General features: G+C 39.5%; 1 protein-coding gene across 4 annotated transcripts in view; it reads left to right on the top strand.

Moving 5' to 3' along the window:
* ush2a (Usher syndrome 2A (autosomal recessive, mild)) overlaps positions 1-26,063 on the top strand; it is a 233,519-nt gene that overhangs the window by 186,074 nt on the left and 21,382 nt on the right. For all 4 annotated transcript variants that reach the window (XM_039794826.1, XM_039794827.1, XM_039794825.1 and 1 more), the window contains exons 68-74: positions 8,964-9,071; positions 10,554-10,737; positions 13,278-13,435; positions 16,324-16,482; positions 17,891-18,053; positions 20,703-20,920; positions 21,017-21,153. In XM_039794826.1, the coding sequence (XP_039650760.1) occupies positions 8,964-9,071; positions 10,554-10,737; positions 13,278-13,435; positions 16,324-16,482; positions 17,891-18,053; positions 20,703-20,920; positions 21,017-21,153 (1,127 nt within the window). The remainder of the gene's footprint in view (positions 1-8,963; positions 9,072-10,553; positions 10,738-13,277; positions 13,436-16,323; positions 16,483-17,890; positions 18,054-20,702; positions 20,921-21,016; positions 21,154-26,063) is intronic.

Genomic DNA, 26,063 nt, shown 5'->3' with positions numbered 1-26,063 from the left:
CACTCCTGTAGCCTTCTGATTACCCTTCCTTCTCTCTACCTTATTTTTCTCTCTCTGTCCCTCTTTCTTTTCTTCCTCTCCTCCTCCCACCTTTCCTGTTCCTGCACCTCTCCCTTCTATCCCCACCTTCTTGCCTCCTCACCTCACACTTCCCTGTACTCCTTTCCTTTGTCATCATCTCTCTCTCTCCTTTCTCCACCTCCTCCTATTCTCTCCCACCCCTCTCTACTCCTCCTTGTCTTCCTCTCTGCTTATCTGTCCACTCCTGTTCTCTCCTTCACCTTCTTCTGTTTTTTTCCTTTGTTATGCATTTATTTATGTATGCTGGTTTCTGGAAGCCATCTAATGACTGAGTTTACACCTGATTCCCACCACACTCTCTGGCCCAGCCCCTTACACAGACACAAATACACTCACATGAACACACACAAAAAACACCAAAAAAAACATAGCAAGCACACTTCAACATAGTAGACAGACACACAAGCTCAGGCTCACGTACCTAGAAAAAACACACATTAGAAAAACTCAAATATAAGTACAAAATAGCCCAAAAAAAAGCAGTTTGAGACCCAGTGCTCTAACAAAACACTCAAAAAATGCAGCTAGTACACACACAGACAAACCAAAGTGTTGGCTTGTCTTAATGTTGTAGATCTGCACACAAACATGGTGGTGTCAGGACTGGGTGATTTGTGGGTCTTGTTTTATCTACCCTGAGGAGGAGCTGTGTTGCTGGCCCTCTGCCATCAGTCAAAACACACACACACACACACACACACTTATACATGCAGACACAAACACCGGCATGAAGCATTGCAAATCATACATTTGTTGTATGAAAACTGAACATTTTAGAGACACGACAGAGAAATGCCAATAGAATATAATCACAATAGGCATACAGTTTACCTACTTCTGGAATTGGAATAGTTAAACTAACTTCAGATTTAACATTTAAAGTATTTAAAAGTTGATTTGATTTTTCTATATAATTTTTTTATGTATAAGAACTGAGTGAGGACATCTTTTGAAGCTGAATTTCAGTGGCATTTTCCCTTCACAGCTCTGCTCTCTGCTCTGTTTTGGACTCAGACCAGGCATCAGCTTTGCCAGTAGCCAATAGACTATTCCCATGGTGCCTGTGGTTGGCTTGTATGGTCAGGAGTTGTGTGCACACAAGCATGTGTGTTTGTATGTGTAGGCATGAGGCAAAGCAAACAATGCCAAATAGAGATGGTAATGTGCTGTAATACTGTACCAGCCCCATGTGCCAGTGTAAGCAACCAGCATGCGTGTGTGAAATTCCCCTGTCCCCGAGTGAGACTCTGGAAAACCCTGCATATTCAGCCAAAACCACTACTGGGGCAGTTTCTCTCTCCCCCTTTATCTCTCTCTCTCTCTCTCACTCTCACTCTTCCCCTTTATCTCTCTCTCTCTCTCACTCTCACTCTTCCCCTTTATCTCTCTCTCTCTCTCTCTCTCTCTCTCTCTACTTCATATTGCAGCTGTCTTTGTAACAACACATGTATGCATTAGGAATAGCTTTCTGTGTTTTAATGTATTACAGTCCTATGTTTTGTCAGCAGACATACTGACTCTTTATAAAAAGACAAAAGATCTGAAATGGATCAACTTCTAATGGCCACTACACATTTATTCAAAAAGCCTTGAGTGGCCCCAGTGACCAGTTCTGCATATCAACTCAGGACAACCCTACAATAAATGATTATTAACTGTAAAAACTGGTCTTTCTCCACAGACACAAACACTTAATACATTTACAGACTCAAATAGGGTGGTAACAATTCCAAAATCATTGATGCCTTCGTTTAATCCATATAACTATATACAGCCGGATGTCGCACAACGTGCTGACCGTAGACTGCTCCAACTCCCCGTTACATCAGGTTACAAAGGTTAGACTCAGCACTGGCTGCTGTGACCCTTGGCACTGGGTCTTGCACTGGCTGAATTTGAGTTGCTACAGCCGCTAAGTGAAGGTCTGTCTCTGCAAAATGAGACAGCTACAGTAGCTTGGAAAAATAGATATATGGGGCACTGAATTTGATAAATTTACTGATTATCAGACCACGAATGAGTCAAGAATAAGGGCACGCCGCAGTCCCTCTGCCTCACTCGCTCTGCCTCACTCCCCGCCACAATGAGACTACTTCCCCTGGAGGAGAGCGGACAGCAACTCCGGTGACGGACCTTTAGTTAAAAAATGTTTTCTCTAAAACCAAGAATCTAATATGTCAAATGGGTTTAGTTTTGTCAGAAAATATTTTTGTATGCAATCTCGGTAATAAAAATGTTACCTTTTCTAAAAATGAGTTAGTTAGTTGTTCTTTTTAAGAGACCTCATTTTCTTTGTATATTTAGTAGTTCTCTTTAAAAAAGCCTTTGTATTTTCTTATCAGGTTACTTGATTGATCTATGGAATAATCGGTAGAATACTAATAATTAATACTTGATTACTAAAATACTCAATAGCTGCAGCCCTAGACAAGTGTTCCTCTCCTCATAATGTATGTATGTTCTGGTGTTGTAATGAGAAACTAATGTTAAATCATAGCTGTTGATGATAGCGGTTCATGTGCACCTACAAATTGAAATACAAAAACAATGCAGTAAAAAGTAATACAGAGGTAGAGGGTGGATGGGGGTGTGAAAGGTGCACAAAATGACACTTTTTGAAACGGAGTGAAGGAGGAAAGAAAGGAGTGGGACAGATTAAACGATGGATGGATGGAAGTAAGTGTTTTCAGTGAAATATGAACAGAAATAATTGCTGCACTACTCCTTCATCCTTAATGTTTAATATGCCATTATTCATCCTCTCTGCATCTCTCCGACAATTCTCACCGCTGTCAGAGACAGACGCTCAAAAGAGCTCACTCACTCAAACCTCAGAAACTGGAGAAATTGGCTTTTTTTATCTACAAAAATGTCAATTCTAGATTGAATCACTCTTGCAGTGTAAAAAATATTTGATGGAATATTTCTATCAAAATCACTTTGGTCTGCGAGGCATTCATTTATTAAGAAACGTTCATATAAATGATAATAAGAATAATACTAGTACTATTATTTTAAATGATGAAACGCTAACAGTAACAGTCATTTACTGAGAGTACCTGTTGCTTAATGATATAGATATACAGTGCCTTGCGAAAGTATTCGGCCCCCTTGAACTTTTCGACCTTTTGCCACATTTCAGGCCTCAAACATAAAGATATAAAACTGTAATTTTTTGTGAAGAATCAACAACAAGTGGGACACAATCATGAAGTGGAACGAAATTTATTGGATATTTCAAACCTTTTAAACAAATAAAAAACTGAAATATTGGGCGTGCAAAATTATTCAGCCCCCTTAAGTTAATACTTTGTAGCGCCACCTTTTGCTGCGATTACAGCTGTAAGTCGCTTGGGGTATGTCTCTATCAGTTTTGCACATCGAGAGACTGACATTTTTGCCCATTCCTCCTTGCCAAACAGTTCGAGCTCAGTGAGGTTGGATGGAGAGCGTTTGTGAACAGCAGTTTTCAGTTCTTTCCACAGATTCTCGATTGGATTCAGGTCTGGACTTTGACTTGGCCATTCTAACACCTGGATATGTTTATTTGTGAAACATTCCATTGTAGATTTTGCTTTATGTTTTGGATCATTGTCTTGTTGGAAGACAAATCTCCGTCCCAGTCTCAGGTCTTTTGCAGACTCCATCAGGTTTTCTTCCAGAATGGTCCTGTATTTTGGCTCCATCCATCTTCCCATCAATTTTAACCATCTTCCCTGTCCCTGCGAAGAAAAGCAGGCCCAAACCATGATGCTGCCACCACCATGTTTGACAGTGGGGATGGTGTGTTCAGGGTGATGAGCTGTGTTGCTTTTACGCCGTACATAACGTTTTGGGGCGTGTGCCAAAAAGTTCGATTTTGGTTTCATCTGACCAGAGCACCTTCTTCCACATGTTTGGTGTGTCTCCCAGGTGGCTTTTGGCAAACTTTAAACGACACTTTTTATGGATATCTTTAAGAAATTGCTTTCTTCTTGCCACTCTTCCATAAAGGCCAGATTTGTGCAGTATACGACTGATTGTTGTCCTATGGACAGAGTCTCCCACCTCAGCTGTAGATCTCTGCAGTTCATCCAGAGTGATCATGGGCCTCTTGGCTGCATCTCTGATCAGTCTTCTCATTGTATGAGCTGAAAGTTTAGAGGGACGGCCGGGTCTTCGTAGATTTGTAGTGGTCTGATACTCCTTCCATTTCAATATTATCGCTTGCACAGTGCTCCTTGGGATGTTTAAAGCTTGGGAAATCTTTTTGTATCCAAATCCGGCTTTAAACTTCTCCACAACAGTATCTCGGACCTGCCTGGTGTGTTCCTTGTTCTTCATGATGCTCTCTGCGCTTTACACGGACCTCTGAGACTATCACAGAGCAGGTGCATTTATACGGAGACTTGATTACACACAGGTGGATTCTATTTATCATCATTAGTCATTTAGGTCAACATTGGATCATTCAGAGATCCTCACTGAACTTCTGGAGAGAGTTTGCTGCACTGAAAGTAAAAGGGGCTGAATAATTTTGCACGCCCACTTTTTCAGTTTTTTATTTGTTAAAAAAGTTTGAAATAGCCAATGAATTTCGTTCCACTTCATAATTGGGACCCACTTGTTGTTGATTCTTCACAAAAAATTACAGTTTTATATCTTTATGTTTGAGGCCTGAAATGTGGCAAAAGGTTGAAACGTTCAAGGGGGCCGAATACTTTCGCAAGGCACTGTACAAACAGTGCTGTCTACAAAAAATCCAAAATTCACCTTAAAGGCATTAAAAATTGGAACTCTTTGAGACATTGTGGTTTGCTTCAGTCAAGACATAGTTTTACGTCGCAGAAGCAAGGCCACAAAAACGCCCAGCACTGCGCTCATAGTTTAAATTGTTTCAACTTTGACCTCATAGCCAGAAGCAATGATGACGTACGTCATGTGCCTGCACTTTGCCATGTGCCCTGCCCCATGGTTTTATTTACAAATTTGTGGCTTCTACCATTTCCTGTTTATCAATGATTTGCCTTAGGAAAAGCAAGAAATAGACTCTTATTAATAGCTTTTTTAGCAGTTCTGAAAAGTGACACTTCATAGAAAGAATTAAGCACTACTGTACAAAGACACCCCATGTGAATCGATATTAAGTATTGCTATCATTAGCTCACAATGAATTATTGCCTGCAATTATATAGATTATGGCATTAATCATGTGTTTAATTGGTCTTTTGTAGGCTCATTATTAATTCAAAACAGCAGGGAATAGAGTATGTTCTTTTATTTATTAATGCGTTTCCTCTGTAGTCCATGCTCTGATTGGTCCGTGCTATAGGTACAGGCATGTAGACATGGGAAAAGGAGTAGAGGAGGTAGACAAGAACATTTCTTTTCACGTATCAATCCTCTTTCAAGTGTCAATGTTAAGTATGTGGAATGAGTCTTTCATCTAAGTTAACAACCACACCCTATAACTTCATGACTCCTGCTTCTAACTTCTAAAATTGGAGCAAAAGCACAAGTTTAGAAGGCTTGCAGTAAATCAGTGGAACTCAATGGGACAGTTGACAATAAAGAAGGATGTTCTCTGAGATAGATGTTATTCTGAGCTAAGGGATTTTTTTTCTCAGGGTCAAGCAAATGAGTACCAATTTAAACATTTACCTCAAGTTAAATAAATATAAATGAAGTTCTATTGTTGGTTAAAAACTTTGAATGGGAGTGATACATTCATGAATTACTGATTTTCTTTTTTGCTATTTCTCTGAAATGTTAATACAACAGTAAGCAAGCAAAGTAAGAGCTATCATTGCCAAAATATGTATTAAACCTTTGCAACACAAATGAAAAAAAATATATATATATGTAAATATTTAGAGATTCTTCCATCCGTACCTCTTTCCCTCTCAACTTCCTGGCCTTGTCTTCCACTCTGAGATTTGTGTATGTGTGTGTGCAAGTTAGGTCTGTATGTGTGTTTGTCCATCTGTGTATATTGTGTGTTCAAACATTGTGCATATTTTACTGTACAATAAGTTTTACCTGCATGTATGGGTTTACGTGTGTGTGTGTGCATGTATGTTTGTGTGTGTGCGTGCGCGTGAACCTGATCTCATTGTTCCATCCCAGACGGTCTCTGCATTAGGGAGCCACAGACAGGAAGTCAAACTCTTAATTATTTAGGAGAGGTGTTATCAAAGCTCTTCTCTCTCTCTCTCTCTCTCTCTCTCTCTGTTTTTCTTCCTTTTGTTTTCTTGCTTGTTCTTGATGCATCATCTGTTCTTTGTGATTCTCATGCGAATAAAGCAAATTTAGTTTTTCTTTCTATCTCTCTGTTTCTTTTTCCCCTTCATTTTTACTCCCTCTCCTGCCTTACCTCTTTTTCTTCTATTTCCCTTCTCTTACCATTTCACTCTTTTATGTCTTTCTCAGCTGTCCTCACATTTCTCTTTCTGCCTGGTTTTCCTCTCTCTCTCTGTTTATTTTCATTTAACCTTTATTAATCCGTGTCTGTTTTAATTATGGGAGTGTAAAATGATACCCCCCTCTCCTTCTCTATCTCTCTCCTGTCTTCCTCTCTCTCTCTCTCTCTCTCTCTCTCTCTCTCTCTCTCTCTGTCTATATGGTGTATCAGGTAACTAGCATGGTATTGCGGCCTGTGCCCATCTCCCTATCATATTCTCTAATGCAAACAGGGAACGGCAACCTGTCAATAAAATGCAGTTTTAAATCAGTTAGTTTTACTGCAATACGCACACAGAGAGAGAGAGAGAGAGAGAGAGAGAGAGACACACACACACAAGATATCCACAACAGTCTCACAATCTTGTCTCTTGTTTCTTCTCTTTTTCACATGCACAGTTTCTCTCTTCGACTTTTTACCTGAATGAAAGATCCAACTCCTAACTCTGTCTTTCTGCCAAAGTCTCTTTCTCTGTTTCTCTCTGTCTTGCGAGTGCGCACACACACACACACACACACACACATACACTGATCTCCGCTGTGTCCAGCTCTCATGATGACAGTTACAGCCTTGTCTCACTCTGTTAGTGAGCTGCTGGCTGCTCACATCAAAACGCCCTCCATCCGTTTTTCACTTCCCAGTGATCACTGTTAAAATGATTGAAGCTTCCTCAGTCTTTCCATAATCAAGCATATAAGCACACATGTGTATGCACTGGTATGCGCACATACAAGTATACACACACACACACACTCTCTCTCTCTCTCTCTCTCTCTCTCTCTCTCTCTCTCTCTCTCTCTGTTGCACACACAAACACGCACACACCACACAATTTTTTCAGCAGACCAACACTGCCCTCTTCAGGCTGAGTGTTAAAGGTTATTTGAAACGCCAAGAAAGAGCAAGTGTGTGTGTGTGTGTGTGTGTGTGTGTGTGTGTGTGTGTGTGTGTGTGTGTGTGTGTGTGTGTGTGTGTGTGTGTGTGTGTGTGTGTGTGTGTGTTGTTGCACATGTTCTCTGCCGTATGTAGTCAACGCAGGATGGGTACCAACCTGCAGCTGAGACACACGGTAGGGAGTCCCTCTCTGTCTGTCAGCCTCCAAATATACACAGTTAGAAACCAATAGATAATTTAGATTATTAGCTAAACTATATTTAAAAAATGTTATTTTACATGTAGTAAAATGTTGTGTCTTTTTTCACTAAATTACAGGTGTGATATCAATGATATTATCTAACATCTGGTAGTTAAGAGTCCCGTACTGTCTTTGCCCTTCAATACTAAACATACGGAAGCAGAGCCATTAAATACATTTTATTTTATTTTTATATAAAAAAAAAATATATAGCTTATATTGTATTTGATTTTGTATGTCTGTTAAACAGGAATATTGTTTTAAATTAGTAGGAATAAAAAAAAATTTTTTTACTCAATATTAAAACTAATCTAATTCTAATTTTGTGCGGAAATAAGGCAGAAATAAATAATTCAGCACACTGTATTATGCAATGACACCGTCTGTTTTTGTATTCATCCTTCTGAAATAAAGTCGTTTTAGTTCTTTCATTTTCCCTTCAATTTGATTTGTAAGCTGTTGTATGCTGTCAGCTAAGTGAATGACCATAAAACATCCAGTCAACCTCGTGACAACATTAAGGATTTGCATCCATCCATTCATTCTCATCCATCCACCATACATCAAGAACCAGGCAGAAAATAAATCAGACGCAAACAAAGGTTTTTAATCACCAGAAAGTGGTTCTAACTCTAGCTTTGTTTAGGTACATGTAGATTTTTTTTAGCAACTTCCAGTAGTAGCAATATAACACCAAAACCTGATTTCCTTTGGTTGCAGTTAAAGGACCACTCTGTCGTTATGTGATTTCTTTTAGACTGCATAGCGGCTGCCTATAAATAAATCATGTCTGGATGCTGTAGCCTAAACGCATACCGAGGTATCATAATTATCATAGATCAAAAGCTGATGACATTACAGCGTTGGACCGGTCCTATCCCATGTCAGTTCCGCGGCTGCCCATCTTTACGTTGTTTCATTATTGAGTTATGGCATGCATAATTTAACACCGACAGATATGGATCCATCCGTTGAGAGAGTGTGGAAAGAACAGAGGGAGGGAGAGTGAAATGGATAGAGAGAGAAAGAAAACTGTTGAGAAGAGAGCTTGTGATACGTGGCGTGCAAGCTTTCTTCTCTCACTCTTTTGCTTTTACCCACATTTTTTGTTGTGTTGTTAGGGTTCTCTCCCTCTTTATCCCCTTATATTGTATATCCCTCTGTTCATGTCATGTTTTAAAAAAACTAATCTGCACAGTTTATTGTGTTGAGAATAAAAACGTAAACTTGACATAGAAAATATGTGTGCGATTTTCCATCCGTCATGTGCTTTTAACATATATATGTGTACATGTCTGTGTGCTACAGGTTTGCAGCCATACACCGACTACAGTTTTGTGCTGATGGCCTGCACAGCTGTCGGATGTGGAGCCAGCCTACCTTCCACAGGACGGACCCTGCAAGCCTCCCCTGCTGGTACACACACACACACACACACACACACTCATTGGTGACATTTATTTACAAATGAAGTGGTCAATCCGATTCCACAGATCTTAAACATTTCCTATACCTGTCAGATCCAGAAAAATGAAAGGAATCTGCCATACATTTTTCCACAAGAATGCATAGCAAATGTCAAATAAAAAATAATACATTAACAAATGATGTGTGTATATATTTTAGCATTTTGTTGATATTCTGGCAATTTTTTTACATTGTTCTCAATATATATATATTGTATAATTGATTATATTTTTCCTCTCCACTCCTCTCAATTCTCTTTTCTCCTCCCACTGCTCTCCTTTTTTGAATCCTCCCCCTCTGTCATCCTTCTTTGGTCTCCCGTTACTATATCTCGCTACCCTTCACCTCTCTTTCTCTCTCTCACTCTCTTTCTTCTTCCTCACCGTTGACTACAGTGGAACGCAGCCTTTTTTTGTTGCCTGAATAAAATGCCGTCATGGATTTTTATTTATTAAAGAACTTTACAACAGGATGATTTTTCTTCTCTTCATCCACTTCTCATTACTTCATGTTCTCTCACTTCTCTTTCTCTCAAACGCCTCTCCTTCTCTCGTCTCCCGTGATCTTTTCCTTCCACATCTATTTTCTTTTTCTTCTTTCCTGATATTGCACATTTATATCTTCTCTGAGGTTTTGATATTTCTCCTATTGCACCTTTTTAACCCCCCTTTTACCTCACTTACCCATCTTTTGTCTTTCTTTATACATATCTGATCTTTTTATTTATTGTTTCATGTAAATAAATTATATTTCTTCTTTTTAAGCTCCTCCTTCCAGCTACTCTCCACACTTATCCTTGTGTCTAAATGCCCACTACATAATTTTATCTCATCTAAAATACATTAATCAGTGTGAGTTGAATTAATATATATATGCTGCATGATTGTGTTCAGTAAACACTTTTAACTAAATGTTGATTAAACTCTCCTGCACACAGAGTTTAAGACCATTTGTGCGTTCCTTTTCATTTCAAATAATGAAATTACACATTACAACCTCATCCTGTCTGCCTGTCCTATGCTTTTTTCCTCTCCTGGTTTCATTATAATCTCATGAGAGAACTTGCTTTCTTCTCCATCACTGTAATAATTTGTGCCTCGGTAAATTGGTAATCTGCATTCTTATACAAATAAATGTCACTATTCTCAGTTACCAGTTAACAAAATAGTGATACAACCTGTCCTTAGTTAATGAAAAAAAAGGCTTTTAGATTTTCTGTTGAACACTTTGGTATCAGCAAGGTCTTTCTCAGGAAAAGTCCTGTTTGTGCACATGAAGTAATGCACTTTACTTTTAGTTTGTTTGAAATAAACAGAAAAGGGACTACTATTTGAAGATAGGTGCCAGTTATTACTGTAATACACAGTACTACACTGTACAGTAATGTGCAAAACACTAACTTCCCCCTTTTCTTTCTTCTTTGCTTCTCAGGTGTATGGTCAAGCCCCAGACATCTGATAATAAACACATCTGCAGTGGAGCTGTACTGGGATCAGCCACCTCAGCCTAATGGACACATCTCCCAGTACAGACTGAACAGAGACGGTCACACTATTTTTACCGGAGACCACCGTGACCAGAATTATACTGACACTGGACTCCTGCCAAACCGCAGGTAGAGAGCATGCCCTCACACACTTCACACACACACATTAATGCAAACATATGCAAGTGTGTGTGCATGTGTAGAAGTCACAGATGCATAAACACACTTCACTTGTAGTTTCAAAATTAATTATGCTTTTAATTCCTACATTTTCCCATTTGAGTGTACGCATGTTTATATCGGGGTCACCCTGTTTTAAAAGCTCTCCTATCGTCCCATCCATGTTTCTCTCAGGACTGCACTCTGTATATGTCTGTTTGTGTCATTTGATGAGCAAATATTTGACATGCCAATGACAGACGCAAACATTACCACGCACACACATTAAAACACAAATCAGATTTGGCTTTTGCTTACAGACAGCAGTGGAGCGGAGATTTTATTTATCTGTTTATTTTCATTTAACCTTTATTAATCCGTGTCTTTTTTCTAAGATGGATTTTGTGTTTTAATTATGGGAGTGTAAAATGATACCCCCCTCTCCTTCCCTATCGCTCTCTCTCTCTCTCTTTCTCTTTCTCTTTCTCTTTCTCTTTCTCTCTTGGCCTTCTCTCTCCAGAGACTATTTCTCCTTTCCCCAAATAGAATTCTTGGGATAACACCCTGCAGTACTCCAATCTCCTCTGTGTGTGAGAAAGAGAAAGGAAGGAAAAAAGAAGATAGGACTGTATATGTGTGTGACGTTTAATTTTCCCTAATACCAGATAGTCTGCCAGAAGGCATTCGCATCGCGACCCTTCGCTTCTCATCACTTGTCTCGTTTCCTATTCACTTCTCTTTCCTCTCACCCTCCCCTCCCATCCTTTCCCTCTTACCTTATTCCTTTCCTCCTTCCCTTCTTTTCCCAATTTAGCCCTGCGCCAAGAATTACACAGGGAGCACCGGCCCCATTATCCAGGCAGTCTTGTGTGTGTTTTTGCCCGTGTGTGTGAGTGTGTACCCACGCATGCCTTTCTGTGTGCGCATGTGTCTGTGTGTGAGACTGCTCAAAGTGGCCATTGATTATTTATGACAATGTTGATTAGCTGTCACTTTGCTTCGGCAGCCCAGGAAGTGTCTAAGATGACGAGAGAATTAACCTATTCCCTCTGGCTGGCCCCGCAGAACACACACACACACACACACACAGCCAAACAGCTGCAAATGCCCTACTCACCGATTACCAACCACACACACACACACACACACACGCCATTTTACTTTTGCTATCCCAAGGCGGTGTTTACCTTTAAGTAAATATCTTCCAGTGATGAAGTGTTTAAATTCATTCCCCCACTGAAACCTTATGCCATGATACAATTCTCCCTCTCCATCACACTCAGGCTCTGCTTTACTCTCTTCCTCTCATGTATTCTCTCACTCTTTCTATCTCTTCTCTCCACAGTTGGTGTGTCTCAGTGAGGTGTATTCATTTGTTTTTCTTTGTGCGTATTTATTTGTTTTTCTTGTATGTTTCGTGTATCTGTGTGTGTGTCTGTGTGTGTGTGTGTCTATAAGAGTAACATATGAGTAGTTTTAATACCTCTTCCTGACTGCGTTCTAACCCACTGCAGAGGTGCTAATGGCCTTCTGTTTAAAACGCTCTGCGCAGGAACAATAACCCAACACCACCGCCTATTAATGCATGTGTGCCGGAGTTTATAGCAAATTAAAGGCTTTTAATGTTAAATGGTAGCCCACTTACACAGCTAATGTAGGCTTTAGCACCAGACAGCCACACACTCTTAAAAGGGAAATCTATCTTATGATGTCATGGGCGAGAGAGGTACAGAGTAGGACGTGAGGGGCAGCGAGATAGATGAAAGAGAAGTGTATGACGGAGAGGGAGAAAGAGGAAGAAATGGACCTCAAGTGCAGTCACTGCATGAGCTTACACACACGAACATGTGCACACAATACACATATGTTTGAATCTATTTTGAATTTAAGGGCCGGTTGCAAGATGCCATGATTTCTGTGAGTCTTTCCAGTGAGTTGTTTGATCAGTTAAACACTACAAAAAAGCCCACAATTCTTGTTCTAACGTCATGCTGCATTTTTGTCAGAAACGTTACAGCCTAGTTGTTCTTAATGCATTCGTTTTTTTGTGATGACACAAATTTTGTTCAACAATATTTAGATTTAATTTTAAGTGCTACTGTGCTAATGCAAGGCTGGGGACTTAAAGTGTTTTTCAATTAATATTTTTCCGTCAATGTGGTATGGTAAGATGACACATGTCACACATAATTCAAATAAATTAAATATATTTTCATGAAATATAGGTTTTGGTTCTACCTGGTCGTAACTGACAGGACTGGGTAGAAACTGGTGAAAAGTGCTAACACATTTCAGCATATATTTGGGATATATTAATAAAATCTCTTTCATTTTTTGACGGTGTAAGCCATGATCCTGACATTGGTACTGTTTTGTATGAAACTGCCCTGTTAACACTGTCTTTCTGCATATTCCTTCCTTCTCCCTTGATCCCTCATTTCTCTGTGTCCCTTTTCTGCTGTCTCACTGCTGCTTTCTCCACACCCCTCTTTACTTTGCAATCTCTTCAGGTATATGTATGAGCTGGAGGCCAGTACAGAGGGTGGGACCGGTGTGAGTGACAAATATGTTATACAAACACCAGTCTCCTGCCCCGCTGGGATCCAACCTCCCCACAATGTGACAGTGTCAGGCCCCCACTCCATCTCTCTTGCCTGGACCACTCCTGGTGAGTAGCTATCTCACGATGGATGGATGGATGGATGGATGGATGGATGGATGGATGGATGGATGGATGGATGGATGGATGGATGGATGGATGGATGGATGGATGGATGGATGGATGGATGGATGGATGGATGGATGGATGGATGGATGGATGGATGGATGGAAATCATTTTTAGTGGAGAGTATTTGGTATGAATCACAATGGCATCACAGATTAGACACTGTGTTTTGATTTCTGATGATAGAACTAACGTGTTTGGTAATGATGATTTATATAAAGCGAGGTGTATTCTGTAGTACATTAAAAACAGATGCGTATCTCCCTGAAAATCATTTCAAAAGCCTGTTGAAAAGTCAAAGATTATTAGATTAAATTATCCTGTAGACTGTTGAGGAGCATTGACAATATTATTAAATGCATACTTTAACAAAACATTTCCAGAACCAGTGGTTCCTTCTAATCTATTGGTGTTTGGATATGCCATTAACCAGTCAAACCTCTGACCTATTCTGCTAATGCATGCACAAACAAATGCTTTGTAGTGGCATTGTGGGTAATTGTTTGATCACTAAGAAATGGCCGCAGAGTTCCAGAGGGGCTCAATTCAGTGTTTGTAAGAATTTATAATCTGTTTTCAGAGGGGAAGACTTCAACTGACCTAACTTTCTAACATAGCGATCCCTAAACATGCAGCGAGAGCATTTCTAAATAAACCCACAATGAGTACAATTAATTCATTCTCTCAGAAACTGGAAACGGAGTTAACATGATACATACAGTCTCTTACCACAGTTATTTCCCAGAAAAAAGTATTCTACATAAAATGATTTCCCAATAATCTCAATACTGTAACACTAACCAACATTAAAGCAATGGTTGTCACACCTATTGGGTTTAGCTCGACAACGCCGAAACAAATTATACTCACCATATTAAACTGAGCAGAGAGAAGTTTTTCCCTTTGATATGAGGAGACAGAGAGAGGGGTCACACTGAAACAAAAGCCCTGAGTAGTTTTCCATTTACCTTCTGGCCTTTCAGACCTGGACAAACACAAACACACACACACACACACACACACACACACACACACACACACACACACACACACACACACAGGTTTACATGAGCATAAACTCAGAGTGTTTCAACTCTAAGTTTCATGCTTATGGGGCAGTGATTGTCTGCCCTAACCCATCTATCATTGACTATTACTCTCTCATTAGGCCGGTTTCCTATTTCAGAAACCGCTTATAAGGCCAACTAGCAAAGACACTTTACTTTGTGTGTGTGTGTGTGTGTGTGTGTGTGTGTGTGTGTGTGTGTGTGTGTGTGTGTGTGTGTGTGTGTGTGTGTGTGTGTGTCTTTTGTTTCTGTATATTTGTGTCTGTGTTTATGCATGCATTTGTATACGTGTGTGTGTGCATATGTGTGTGTGCACGTCACTGGAGATATTTCCATAGGCAGGCCTATTCTATCGTCATTACAGGTTGATTTTAAAGGTGAGGAAATATCAGCTGGGTTCTCACGCTTGGTTAACTCCCTGAGCCCAGAATCTGGAGTGTTTTCGACTTTTGTGTGTATGTGTGTGTGCCAGACTCTCTGACAGTGTGTCTGTCAGTGTGTACGTACATGCACATGTGTTTATATTGCATATAGCATATATTGACTGTCAAAGCACTGACATATGGCTATTAAAAAGACATTTACTCTAGGATCAATTGTGGTGTTTGTGCCTGTGTGTGTGTGTGTGTGTGTGTGTGTGTGTGTGTGTGGTGTGAATGTTTTTTTGCTTGTATGTAAGAGTACATGTGTACATTTGTAATTGTGGGATCATGTATGTGAAATAGAAGATGGCAAAGCATCTGATTGGTTGTAAATAATAGAACTTAAATATTACAGTGATGATTAAACCCCTGTGGCTGAGCACCACAATGATCAAAAAGAGATGCATTGATGCATTATGACCCCTGTGTGTGTGTGTGTGTGTGTGTGTGTGTGTGTGTGTGTGTGTGTGTGTGTGTGTACGTGCGTGTGTGTGTGTACGTGCGTGTGTGTGCGTGTGTATGCTCATGATGTAAAAAGCTTCATGTGCTGAAGTCTGAGGTGTGTGTGTGTGTGTGTGTGTGTGTAGCTGCTTGTGTGCATACGTGAGTTGGGGGGTGAATAATTGAAGTCTTTCATTTGTCTGGTAATCAGTTCGTTCTCGAGATATCCAGAGTTCATGAATGTTGAATAACCCATCACAATACAGTTGGCCTGAATTATGGAAAAACCTCCGATGAGAATATTAACAAAGTCTAGGTGTGTGTTTCTGTGTGGGTGTTTCTGTATGTATACGTGTGTGCTTTGTCTGGTTGTGAGACCACTGGGCCAGGATTGTGAAGGCAAGATCAGTCAGTTTTAAGATAAAAATATGACCAAATATGTTGGTGTGCTGATAGAAAATCATATATTGTACTTCCTTACTTTCATTTATTCATATTCAACTATTTGAATGCAGACTACAACTTTTAATGATCACATACAAACATTTGGGCTTAACTATATTTTATACTGTATACAATACAATTCTGTCAATATAAAGTTACCTAACATGACCATGTTCAAAACTGACCATGATGTAAGACTTCCTTGAGTGAACCTATAAGTAGTGAATTAAAATCAATATGTATTTACCTTACAAAGAATAAGAAGAAATAATCTCAGTCAACTGCCTTTTTTAGTAAAGTGTGCATGGTACAGCCTATTGTTTGTAGGCTGAATGCTCTTTTTTTGCAACGTGAATCGGACAATGACCTTCAGATGTTAAAAATGTCGTGCTGCTGTTTTTAAACATGCTAAACTAAAGATAATCATATACCATGTGTCTTTCTGCTTTTCCACAGCTCAGCTCTACAGCAGCCAGCCTGTAAACTACAACATCCTGTTAAATCCAGGAAGTGAAAGAGCCATAATGCATCATGCTGGCCAAGACCGGCACCTCACTGTGACAGGTCTAGAGCCATTCACCACCTACTACATCAGAGTCCAGGCCTGTCAAATTGGTATGTATTAGGTTATACTGATTTCAGTTTGAAAGTTTTACTATCATTAACAGGACGATTAGTTTTGCAGCGTAAAGAAAGTTGCGGAGCACTTTTATAGCTGAGTGGTTACAGCGCATGCCACATTACTACAACGCTCTGGGTCCGATTCCAGCCTTGGGACCTTTGTTGCATGTGACACCCCTATCTCTTAAAAGACATTTTAAAAAGATTACAAAGTTGTGAAAATACATAAAAGCCTCCTACACTGTTAAATTGAGAAAATGAATGAGTTTAGCATAGAGAAACTGCTGTAGGCTACATAGCAGCACTATTTAACATAGCACACTCTATAATCCTGAACATTGTCCTTCCACTGAAATGTGTATCAACTAACACAGATTTATTCTCAATGCCCACTAAAGATTGCCAAACAAATTAAAATCTTGAGGGTGCTAAATACACCTTGTTAGATGCATCTGATCATTTTCATCTACTGCATATTGTGATATGAGGGGTGGGAAGACCTATGATGCAGTCTGTGGCTAACCAATCATTAAGCAGAGATGTCAGAGATATCTGTAGCTAATGGCCCTTTTCCACTGGCACGGTTTTGCTTGCTTCCAGGGCTGAACAGGGTCGCACTTAGCCCCTAACAGAGCTGTGTTAGTAAACAGAGTGACTCAAAATGGTACCATCATGCAAGCGTTGAGAGAGGAGCATCTAAAACAATAATGTTTCAAATGTACCATTTTTTTTTATCATGTTTGTGGTTGTTGTTGTTTCCTGATTTTGACGATGGATTTGAAGACGATGGATTTGAAGACGATGGAATCAGCGATCAACTGTTCCATGACAAATTTCAGGAACATGGTTGTGTGGTTGGAGGAAATACTTTGAAATTAAAAACATCTACAGAAATGAACAGACAGATTGTCAGCCATGGGGATTGTCGGAACTGCGAGAAAGAATTCAGAAATTCAGAAAAAATTTTTTTTTTCTTAATGTATGTACTGTATGTTCTTTATGCCCAAACTCTCTCCAACTCATCATTTATTGGCTTTAACTCCACATGAACGGTCTTTTAAATAATAGGCCAATGTGTGATGAAGAAAAAAAGGCATAAACTTTTGAACAACAAAGGTTTTAACATAAACTGGAACACTCTGGTCAGCAATAGCTTTTACAAATGGATCAGCTATTCCTTGTACATCAGCAATGTCCTTCAGTGTTACAACAGTAAATTCTGGTTAAAAAAAAAGTCTTATTGCTTTGCTCAGTACAGGTATTCCCATCCTTATGGAAAAGTAGCATACACTATCACTGGTGTACTGATATATTTGTTTCATTAATGTAAAAGAAAGACAACTTTCTTTTCCTAGAAATGTGTGTGTTTTGTGACACATTGCTCCTATTTTGCCCCTTGGAGATGGGTGTGGAGTAGGAGGGGGTGTGTATGTCCGGACCTTAGAAACCGCCCCAGAAGGTCTGCTGCCTCCCACAGTAAAAGCAGCTGGAGCCAGTGTTCTGGAGATTCGCTGGTCACCCCCCAAAAAACCCAATGGACTCATCACATCCTACCATATATACAGGTAACATACACACAATAACACATGTATACTGTAGGTATAGATCACAAGTTTTATCATGATACGATATTTTAATGATTCTTTGTACAATGGTACGATATTTGTTGATAGCAATTTGATTCAATTCAGGGGCCTGTGATCGATATGAGACAATATCATGAGCCCATTTAACACACTCAATTACGTTTATATCAATTCACAAAAAGCGACTAAAATATGATTTGACAGTTTTATAACTGAGCTCTTCCAGACATTTAAATGAAAAACAAACTATTCTTTCTAATAAAAAAAATGTATAAGTGGGATTTTCAAAATAATGACGCATCTCAAAGATGATATGTATCAATATTTTCACTTGCATTGATGATATTGGATCATTGGTCATTAAAGCAACATATAGATCCAGATCAATGTATCATTGCACCCCAAATATACTATATATATATATATATATATATATATATACAGATAAAAACATTTAAATGTGCATTGCATGTGCAGTACACTGAGACATATGACCAGTGTCTGCTTTATTATGTATACTAGTGCTGGTTAAGGCACCCTTTTTTGCTTCTGGAATTTTTAGAGGCTTGGATTCAACAAGGTCCTGGCAACATTTCATAAACATTAAACAGACCTTAATGATTTCACGGAGGGCACATTCTTATACCAAAAATATTGTAATGGGTTAAGAGCTAAGGAGCAAACAGACAATTTTTTTCTTGTCTTCAGCTTTTAGCTTTGCGTATTGTTTTCCTCATTTAATTACCCTGTGAAGTAAACATTTTACCCACAAAAATTATAGTTGAGCAGCCATTTCTGAAAATGAACATACAATTTGTTTTACTTACATGTAGACTGTCTGTCTGGAGGAGCAAGGCTGTTTTTGATTATGAGAAAGTGGATTATGAAGTATACAGTAGACATAGAAACAACTACACCATACAAAAAAGCGTTTTTCACATTTTTATGTTTTCATAAAAACCAATGTGATAATGTCCTTACATTATTTACTTAGTCTATCACTCCAACACTAATGAACCAAAAGTAACATACTTAAATGATATACACATACTCTGTGCATACATATAATATGCATATTTACCTTTACATACAGAAAAGCTTAGACGTTTTAGTGATATATCATCAGGCAAATGTCTGCTTACGAATCTACGTACTTTGTGTGTGTGCGTGTGCATCTGCGCGGGTGTATTAATGCATGCTGAAGGTCGTGGTCTGGTTGTTGACCAAAGACTGTGTGATCTGTATGCAGGGTCAGACCAGACTAAGCCCTTTAAGTCCTCAGGAAACACACATTAGCATAGCAGTTCACACAGACACACACTGACACACCTGGCATGATCCTACTCAGGCAGACAGGGACTTGGATAAAATAGGAAAATATCTCTCTCACTCACACCTGAAACCCTACATAATCACAGACAGAGGGGCTTACCAAGACATCAGGGTGCTTGCATCAGCCAGGGACTTACACATGATGTTAAAGACATGATGTTACATTTTTATTTAAATTCCACACAAAGTGTGCTTATTTTCAGTATGCTAAAGTATACTAAGATATATTAACATTCATTTAGATAACATACTTAAAAAATACCTTTTTTCCTTTGATTTGAGCATAATTCAAGTGTATTTTGAATATATTGCAAATACACAAAAAGTAAAACGTTAATATACACTACTTTTATTACTTCACTTTGAAAATAGTGTAGTATTTGGGTAGCCAAAGCTTCTCAGAAATGCTTAACCCTCATGTTGTCTTCCCGTCGACCTGCAACTTTTAGTTTTTCTGTGTTAAAATTTGAAATGTCTTTTTCGACACTTTTGTGGCTTTCCCCAATGTTTTTGTCACTTTTTTTCAACATTTGTTGACTTTTTCTAAGCCTTTTGAAGTTTTTGTGGGTTTTTTTCTCAAATTTTTAAAACTTTGTCTTTTTTGACATTTGTGTCACTTTTTTCAACGTTCTTTTGTCAATAGTTTTTTCTTCAAATGCTATAAAATTGACAAAACACCCAAATTTCATGAAAGTAGTGAACTGATTATTTATTTAACTTGTTAAGAGCGTTGTATGGAACCATCCACGTTATTTTTTTGGACAATTTGTTTGAAACAAAACCCAAATTTCTGATATAGAAACTTTTTGAAAATGGGTCAAATTTGATCCGAGGACAACAGGAGGGTTAAAAACTAGAGGGCACTCGGAGAGGGCAGACCTCTGCCAAGGCAATGCCCTATATCTCATGTTAACGAAAGTAAGAAATAATTTGTGTATCTGCCCTGTAATTCGGACCTGCTCCCAATTTTGATGGGTTCTTCCTTGGCCCATACTACACTCTTCCACCAAGTTTAATGACAATAAGGCCTGTAGTTTTTCCATAATTCTGCTTACAAGCAAATAAACAAACAAACAAATCAAACCGAAAACCTATCCTAATCCTAATCCTAATCCTTGGCGGAGGTTACAATAATAATACTGTATTGATTAGCTATTCAAGCATATCTTAAGTACAGCTTGTCGTATACTAAGCACAACTTAAAAGGTTACATAACTTTAAGTGTTATTATTTAGATAAATAAAAATATTAACATATTTTCATGAATGGCTGATTCAAGTATTCATTCTGTTATAGGCGTCCAGTAGGAACAGAGGAGGAGCTCCTGGTTTTTATCTGGTCCAGTGGTCCTTTTGAATTTTTTGATGCAAGCCCTGCCCTGCGACCCTTCAACTACTTCCAGTACAGGGTTCGCTCCCACAACTCCAAAGGCTCAGTTCTGAGCCAATGGGCTTTAGCTCAGACCTTACAGGCAGAACCACAAGATATGGCCCCTCCCACTGTCACACCCACTGGTGAGTTCACCAAGTCACATGAAAACTGGTATAGTTAAAATGTTCCTGTATTGAATCAATCACTGTAACAGTCCCTTATGCTGTGCATGTTGACAGGCCCATACTCAGTTCATCTGAAATGGAGTGAACCAGGAGAGCCCAACGGTCTCATTTCCCATTATAGACTGGTTTACAAGAAGCACCAACAGGACCCAACGCTCAATTCAACTGCTGTTACTGCTCTAACTGTAAAGGTAAATGCACACATACACGTAGATGCACACACACAAGCACACACACACACGCACAGTGAATTCTGGATTACAGGAGCATAGGTGCATATATCTGTGAGATTGCTCATGCAAGCAAAAACTGAAACACATGCATACCATGCCTGTACATGTATAATTCCCAAGCATTAAAAAATAAATAAAAAGTATATGGACAATATATATATAATAAACAGTATAGTGTGTGTGTGTGTGTGTGTGTGTGTGTATGTGTGTGTGTGTGTGTGTGTGTGTGTGTGTGTGTGTGTGTGTGTGTGTGTGTGTGTGTGTGTGTGTGTGTGTGTGTGTGTGTGTGTGTGTGTGGGTCTGTTGTCATTTGTGATGCATGTGAAGAAATTTGGACTCTACCTGTGGTGCTGGTGCCATCTGTTTGCCAGTGAGGGGCCTGAAGACACACACACACACACAGACACACACACACACACACACACACACACACACATACACACTGCTCATGGCCTGCAATTCTCCAGGGCCCTTCCCACAAGTCTGTGCTATGTATACCTGATTCTCCAACACAGGATATAACTATGAGCAAGCTCCCTCAAACCAAACACACACACAGAAGCAGTGTTGGGATAGTTACTTTTAAAACATTTTTAGGTTAGAAGATTACTGAATGCATGTTCCATTAGATTACTCAAGTAATGTAGCATATTCAAAATTATTTGGATTACTTTTGGAATACTTCAAAATCATTTTTGTCTGGGTCACTCTGAATGTAGTTAAAGAGATACTTTGCCAATTTTAAACCAGCTTTGTGTCATCTTAGTGTGGGCAGTGTGTGCAGATAAAGGATCTCGTCGGACCTCCACTGGTTAAACTTACATGCAGTAGTTGTCCATTCATTTTTTTTTTACAGAAAAGAAGAGAAACAAAGAAACAAAAACATGATCAAAAGAGATACACACAGATTCAAAAATGGAGACATGAAGAAGAATGAAAATAAAAACATTGATATCTGCAGACTTACAGAAACAAATGGCAAAAGTCAGACAGACAGATTGGAAAACCAAATAACAATACAGTTAGTAGAGAAGGTGAGAAAGACAAAAGAAAAGAGAGTGTGGAGGGGGGAGAAAAGACAAGTTTAGAAATAAGAGGGGGCGAGACAGAGTGATACATAGGGAAAGGAGGGAGGAAAGTGAAAGAGGGAGTAGAGGTAGAGGCATAGATCTATATTCTGTCCATACGAGTGGCCTCTTCTCCCTCTCTGACCTTTGGCTTGTCACTCATAATTAATACAAGATGTAAATGGAGACCTTTCACCTTCTCATTGATATGGAACACTCTGTGTTTGTTTGTGTGTGTGTGAGAGCCTCATTGACATGGCATAGACTTATTTTGGTGGCGGTCATTTGTCACGCAGGTGTCTTCACCACATGCGCTCCGTTGTTTAGGAATACACAAAGAGTGAAAATGAGAAACAAAGTTCTGAGCAAACTTGAAATAAGCAGCTACATAGGATTTTGTAACATTTGTGTTGATGTTTGATATATTGGATAGATATTTTAAATGAAGTTGAGGTTTAAGAGATCAACAACAAGCAAGCCGTTACAAGGATTACTATAATCTTACTAAAAGGAGGCAGGGAAAGGGACATTTTGAAAAATCAAATGACAAATCCTGTAGTAGATTATCATTTATTGTAGATATGGATAAAAATGGGAACATCTTTCTTTTTTTAGCCTTAATGAGAGATTGCCAGAAGTGACATTAAGACTTTGATCTCTATTTTCCTTTTCTTTTCTATGCTCTATCATCATATCTTCATCATTACTTAATTAACATTTTCTATCCTTAATGTTCACTAATCCACTCATTCTTTTCTGCTCATCATTTCTTAGTTTGTGGATATATTGTGTGTGCATGTGTGTCTCTGTCCATTAGGTATTTGTGAATTTGTGTTTGTATTGATCTCAGGCTGGGCTGGGAACCCTGCTCTGTGCCAGCTTGGCTGATTAATGGGGTCGTCATGGCAATCGGACGGAATGAGGGTACGAAGCGCAGGCAGCCTGCCTCACTAGACCCCTACGCGCTGCCTGGCGCACACACAGTCTCACACACAAATTGCCTCTCCATGCTTTACACTTTTCTGACAGACATGTTAGTCACTCACACAACCCTGTCTAGTTGCTTTTCTTTCATTGTGGTTCCCTTACTTCCCTTACTTCTTAAATGTCTTCCTTTTGGTGTTCACTCTTTACTCTTTTTTTTCATCCCTCAGTCCAGCTCTTTTTTCTGCGTTGTTTGCATTTCCCATCTCTGGATCAGGATAATTTAGCGCTCACCAAATTCTGGCCAAGGGCTTCAGTGGGCAACTAACCTTTGTTTCATGCACCTGCCCTTACCTCATGCCTCCCTATGATCCTTTCCTCTCCTCCATCTTTCGCCCTTTCTTTCTTTTAACCTTTTTTTCCTGCTCACATTTTTCACTACCTTGCAAGTCTTCCACATTTTTCAGCCTGTTATGTCATTTTCTCCCTCCTCAATCCCTCCCCTCTCTGGTCTCTGTCCTGTTTTCCTCTACCTACTGTACATCTCCTTCCACCCCACCCTTAATTTCCTCAGCTCCTCTTTTTCATCTGCACTTTGCTCTCACCATTTTGACAAACGTTTTTTTTTTAACCTCTTCCACCTTTAACCCTTCTCTACACCATCTCAGTCTCCCCAACTCTTCCCTTACTCCCTTTGCAGCTCATTTTCCTTCTTCAGACACTCTTCTCTCCTCCTTTGCATCTATCACTGATCTTTTCTCATCCACTTTTTAAATCCTTCTGCCTCATGTATTTCTCTGCCTACCACCTCCTTCTCCTCCTCTTTCTACTCTTCTGTCCTTTCCTCCCTCCCTTGGCTCTTCCAGATGTTACACTGTGGCCCTTGGGATCACTGGTGAACTTAGTCCACGTGTGTGTGTGTGTGTGTGTGTGTGTGTGTCTGTGTCTGTGTGTTTGTGTCTGTGTGTTTGTGTGTGTGTTTTACTGTGGATACATATGTCTGAATATTGTTGCATGTGTGCCTGTGTGCATGCATAACATATTTTTGTGTGTGTCACCGTGTGTGTGCATATTCGTGCGTGTGCTGTATTAATACATCCCATTGATCAGAGCAGGACCCCTGACAGTCATCATCCCTGAGAACCATCTGGCCGACGCCTGACGCTCCCTCACCCAAACACAAGCTGACACCCTATTAATCTGCTACCGCCATGCATACATACGTGTGTGTGTGTGTTATGTTTTAGTGTGTGTGAATGGATGAATCAGTGAGAGCATGTGGAAGAGAGAGTGTGTAGAGTATGCGTTAACATTTTTGCCATATACATGTTTCTGTGTACACGTGCATGCGTGCGTTAGTGCATGTGTGCGTGTGTGTATGTGCTTCAACACCAATCCGTGCACACACATACGAATGTGTACACACACCACTCCGCCATCCGCCAACAACAGCCGGCGCTGAAGGGAGCTGAAGGGTGCTTGGAAATTAAGGTTATTACACAAATTGAGCCATATGGTCTAAATATTTCAGAGCTGAAATTTACTAGGCAATAAAAATGGCCCCTACCTCGGTAATGGTGTAAATTACAGCTTAACCACCAGCGCTAATGATGTCCTTCTGTACACCCCGTAACCAACCGTACATGAAGGACACATTGTTTAAAAAATACCCCAGGAAAAGAGAGAGAGAGAGAGAGAGGGAAGAATGGGGATAGAGGAATAAGGATCAGGGGAACATGGGTAAGAGGGAAGTGAAAAAGGTGAGGGAAAAGGAGAGATAGATAGAGAGATGAGAGAAAGAGAGAACGTGATTAATATAGAGTAGATAGAGAGAGAGAGAGAGAGAGAGAGAGAGAGAGAGAGAGAGCTAGCAGCATGTTTACAATCTGTTAGTTTACCTTTAAGAGCCCGTCAGAGAGTGCGGGACAGCGAGGGCCAGCCGGCGCATTGTGTCTTAAAGCTGACATGAGGTTTCTGTGTGTGTGTGTGTGTGTGTGTGTGTGTGTGTGTGTGTGTGTGTGTGTGTGTGTGTGTCACCTGCACAGTCACAATGTGTGTGTTAAGGCATGCGCAGTTGGGAGATGCATAAAAGTATGGACATGTTATCAGAATGTGTAGTGTGTTCTTTGACATGAATGGTCTGCAGGTGCGTTAAATAATTAGATTTAGACAAACAAGTAATAGTGTTGAACACAGGGTGTGAACACATAGTATGAATACAGATGCATAGTTTGGGAATACTGTATGTTGGCATGTGTTTCAGACTGACACATGGGTTTGCCTGGATATGCACAGTGAGGATGTGATCAAATAGGATACAGTTGTACCTGCTTATATGCCAGGAAATATGTGAGTAGCACCAAGAAGACTGAGAATAGCTTAGCTGGAATGTTTCCTGTTTAACATGCAAGTGAGCTAACCTGAAGTACAAAAGATGATCACATTGTTGAAAAGAAATATTAGATTTGCTTTCACTCGATGAAGTGGGTGGAAAGCCCATTGTATGCCAAGTATTCGATTACTCACTTGAAAAATGTATCATTGTCTGAACAGTTGCCACGCTGCATTACCTTCAAGAACAACAACTTAAAGTAGTTTTGGGAAATATACCTAATTTGTGTTCTTGCTGAGAGGTAGATAAGAAAATCGATACCACTCTCTTATCTGTTGGAAAGATTAAAACTACAGCCAGTTAGCTTAGCTTAACATGAAGACTAGAAGCAGGGGAAAACAGCTAACAAAGTAACAAAATCCTCCTACCAGCAGCTCTAAAGCTCAGTAAGTAACACATTATAAATCCTTTGTTTAATCCATACAAAAACAGATGTATGAAAATGACAAGTTGCATGTTTTCTTAAGTTGCAGTCCATTCATCAG

The sequence above is a fragment of the Perca fluviatilis genome, chromosome 3, assembly GCF_010015445.1.
Source record: "Perca fluviatilis chromosome 3, GENO_Pfluv_1.0, whole genome shotgun sequence".
NCBI classification, from domain to species: Eukaryota; Metazoa; Chordata; class Actinopteri; order Perciformes; family Percidae; genus Perca; species Perca fluviatilis.
The sequence above is the reverse complement of the archived record's forward strand: the minus strand, read 5'-3'. Positions and strand labels throughout refer to the sequence as shown.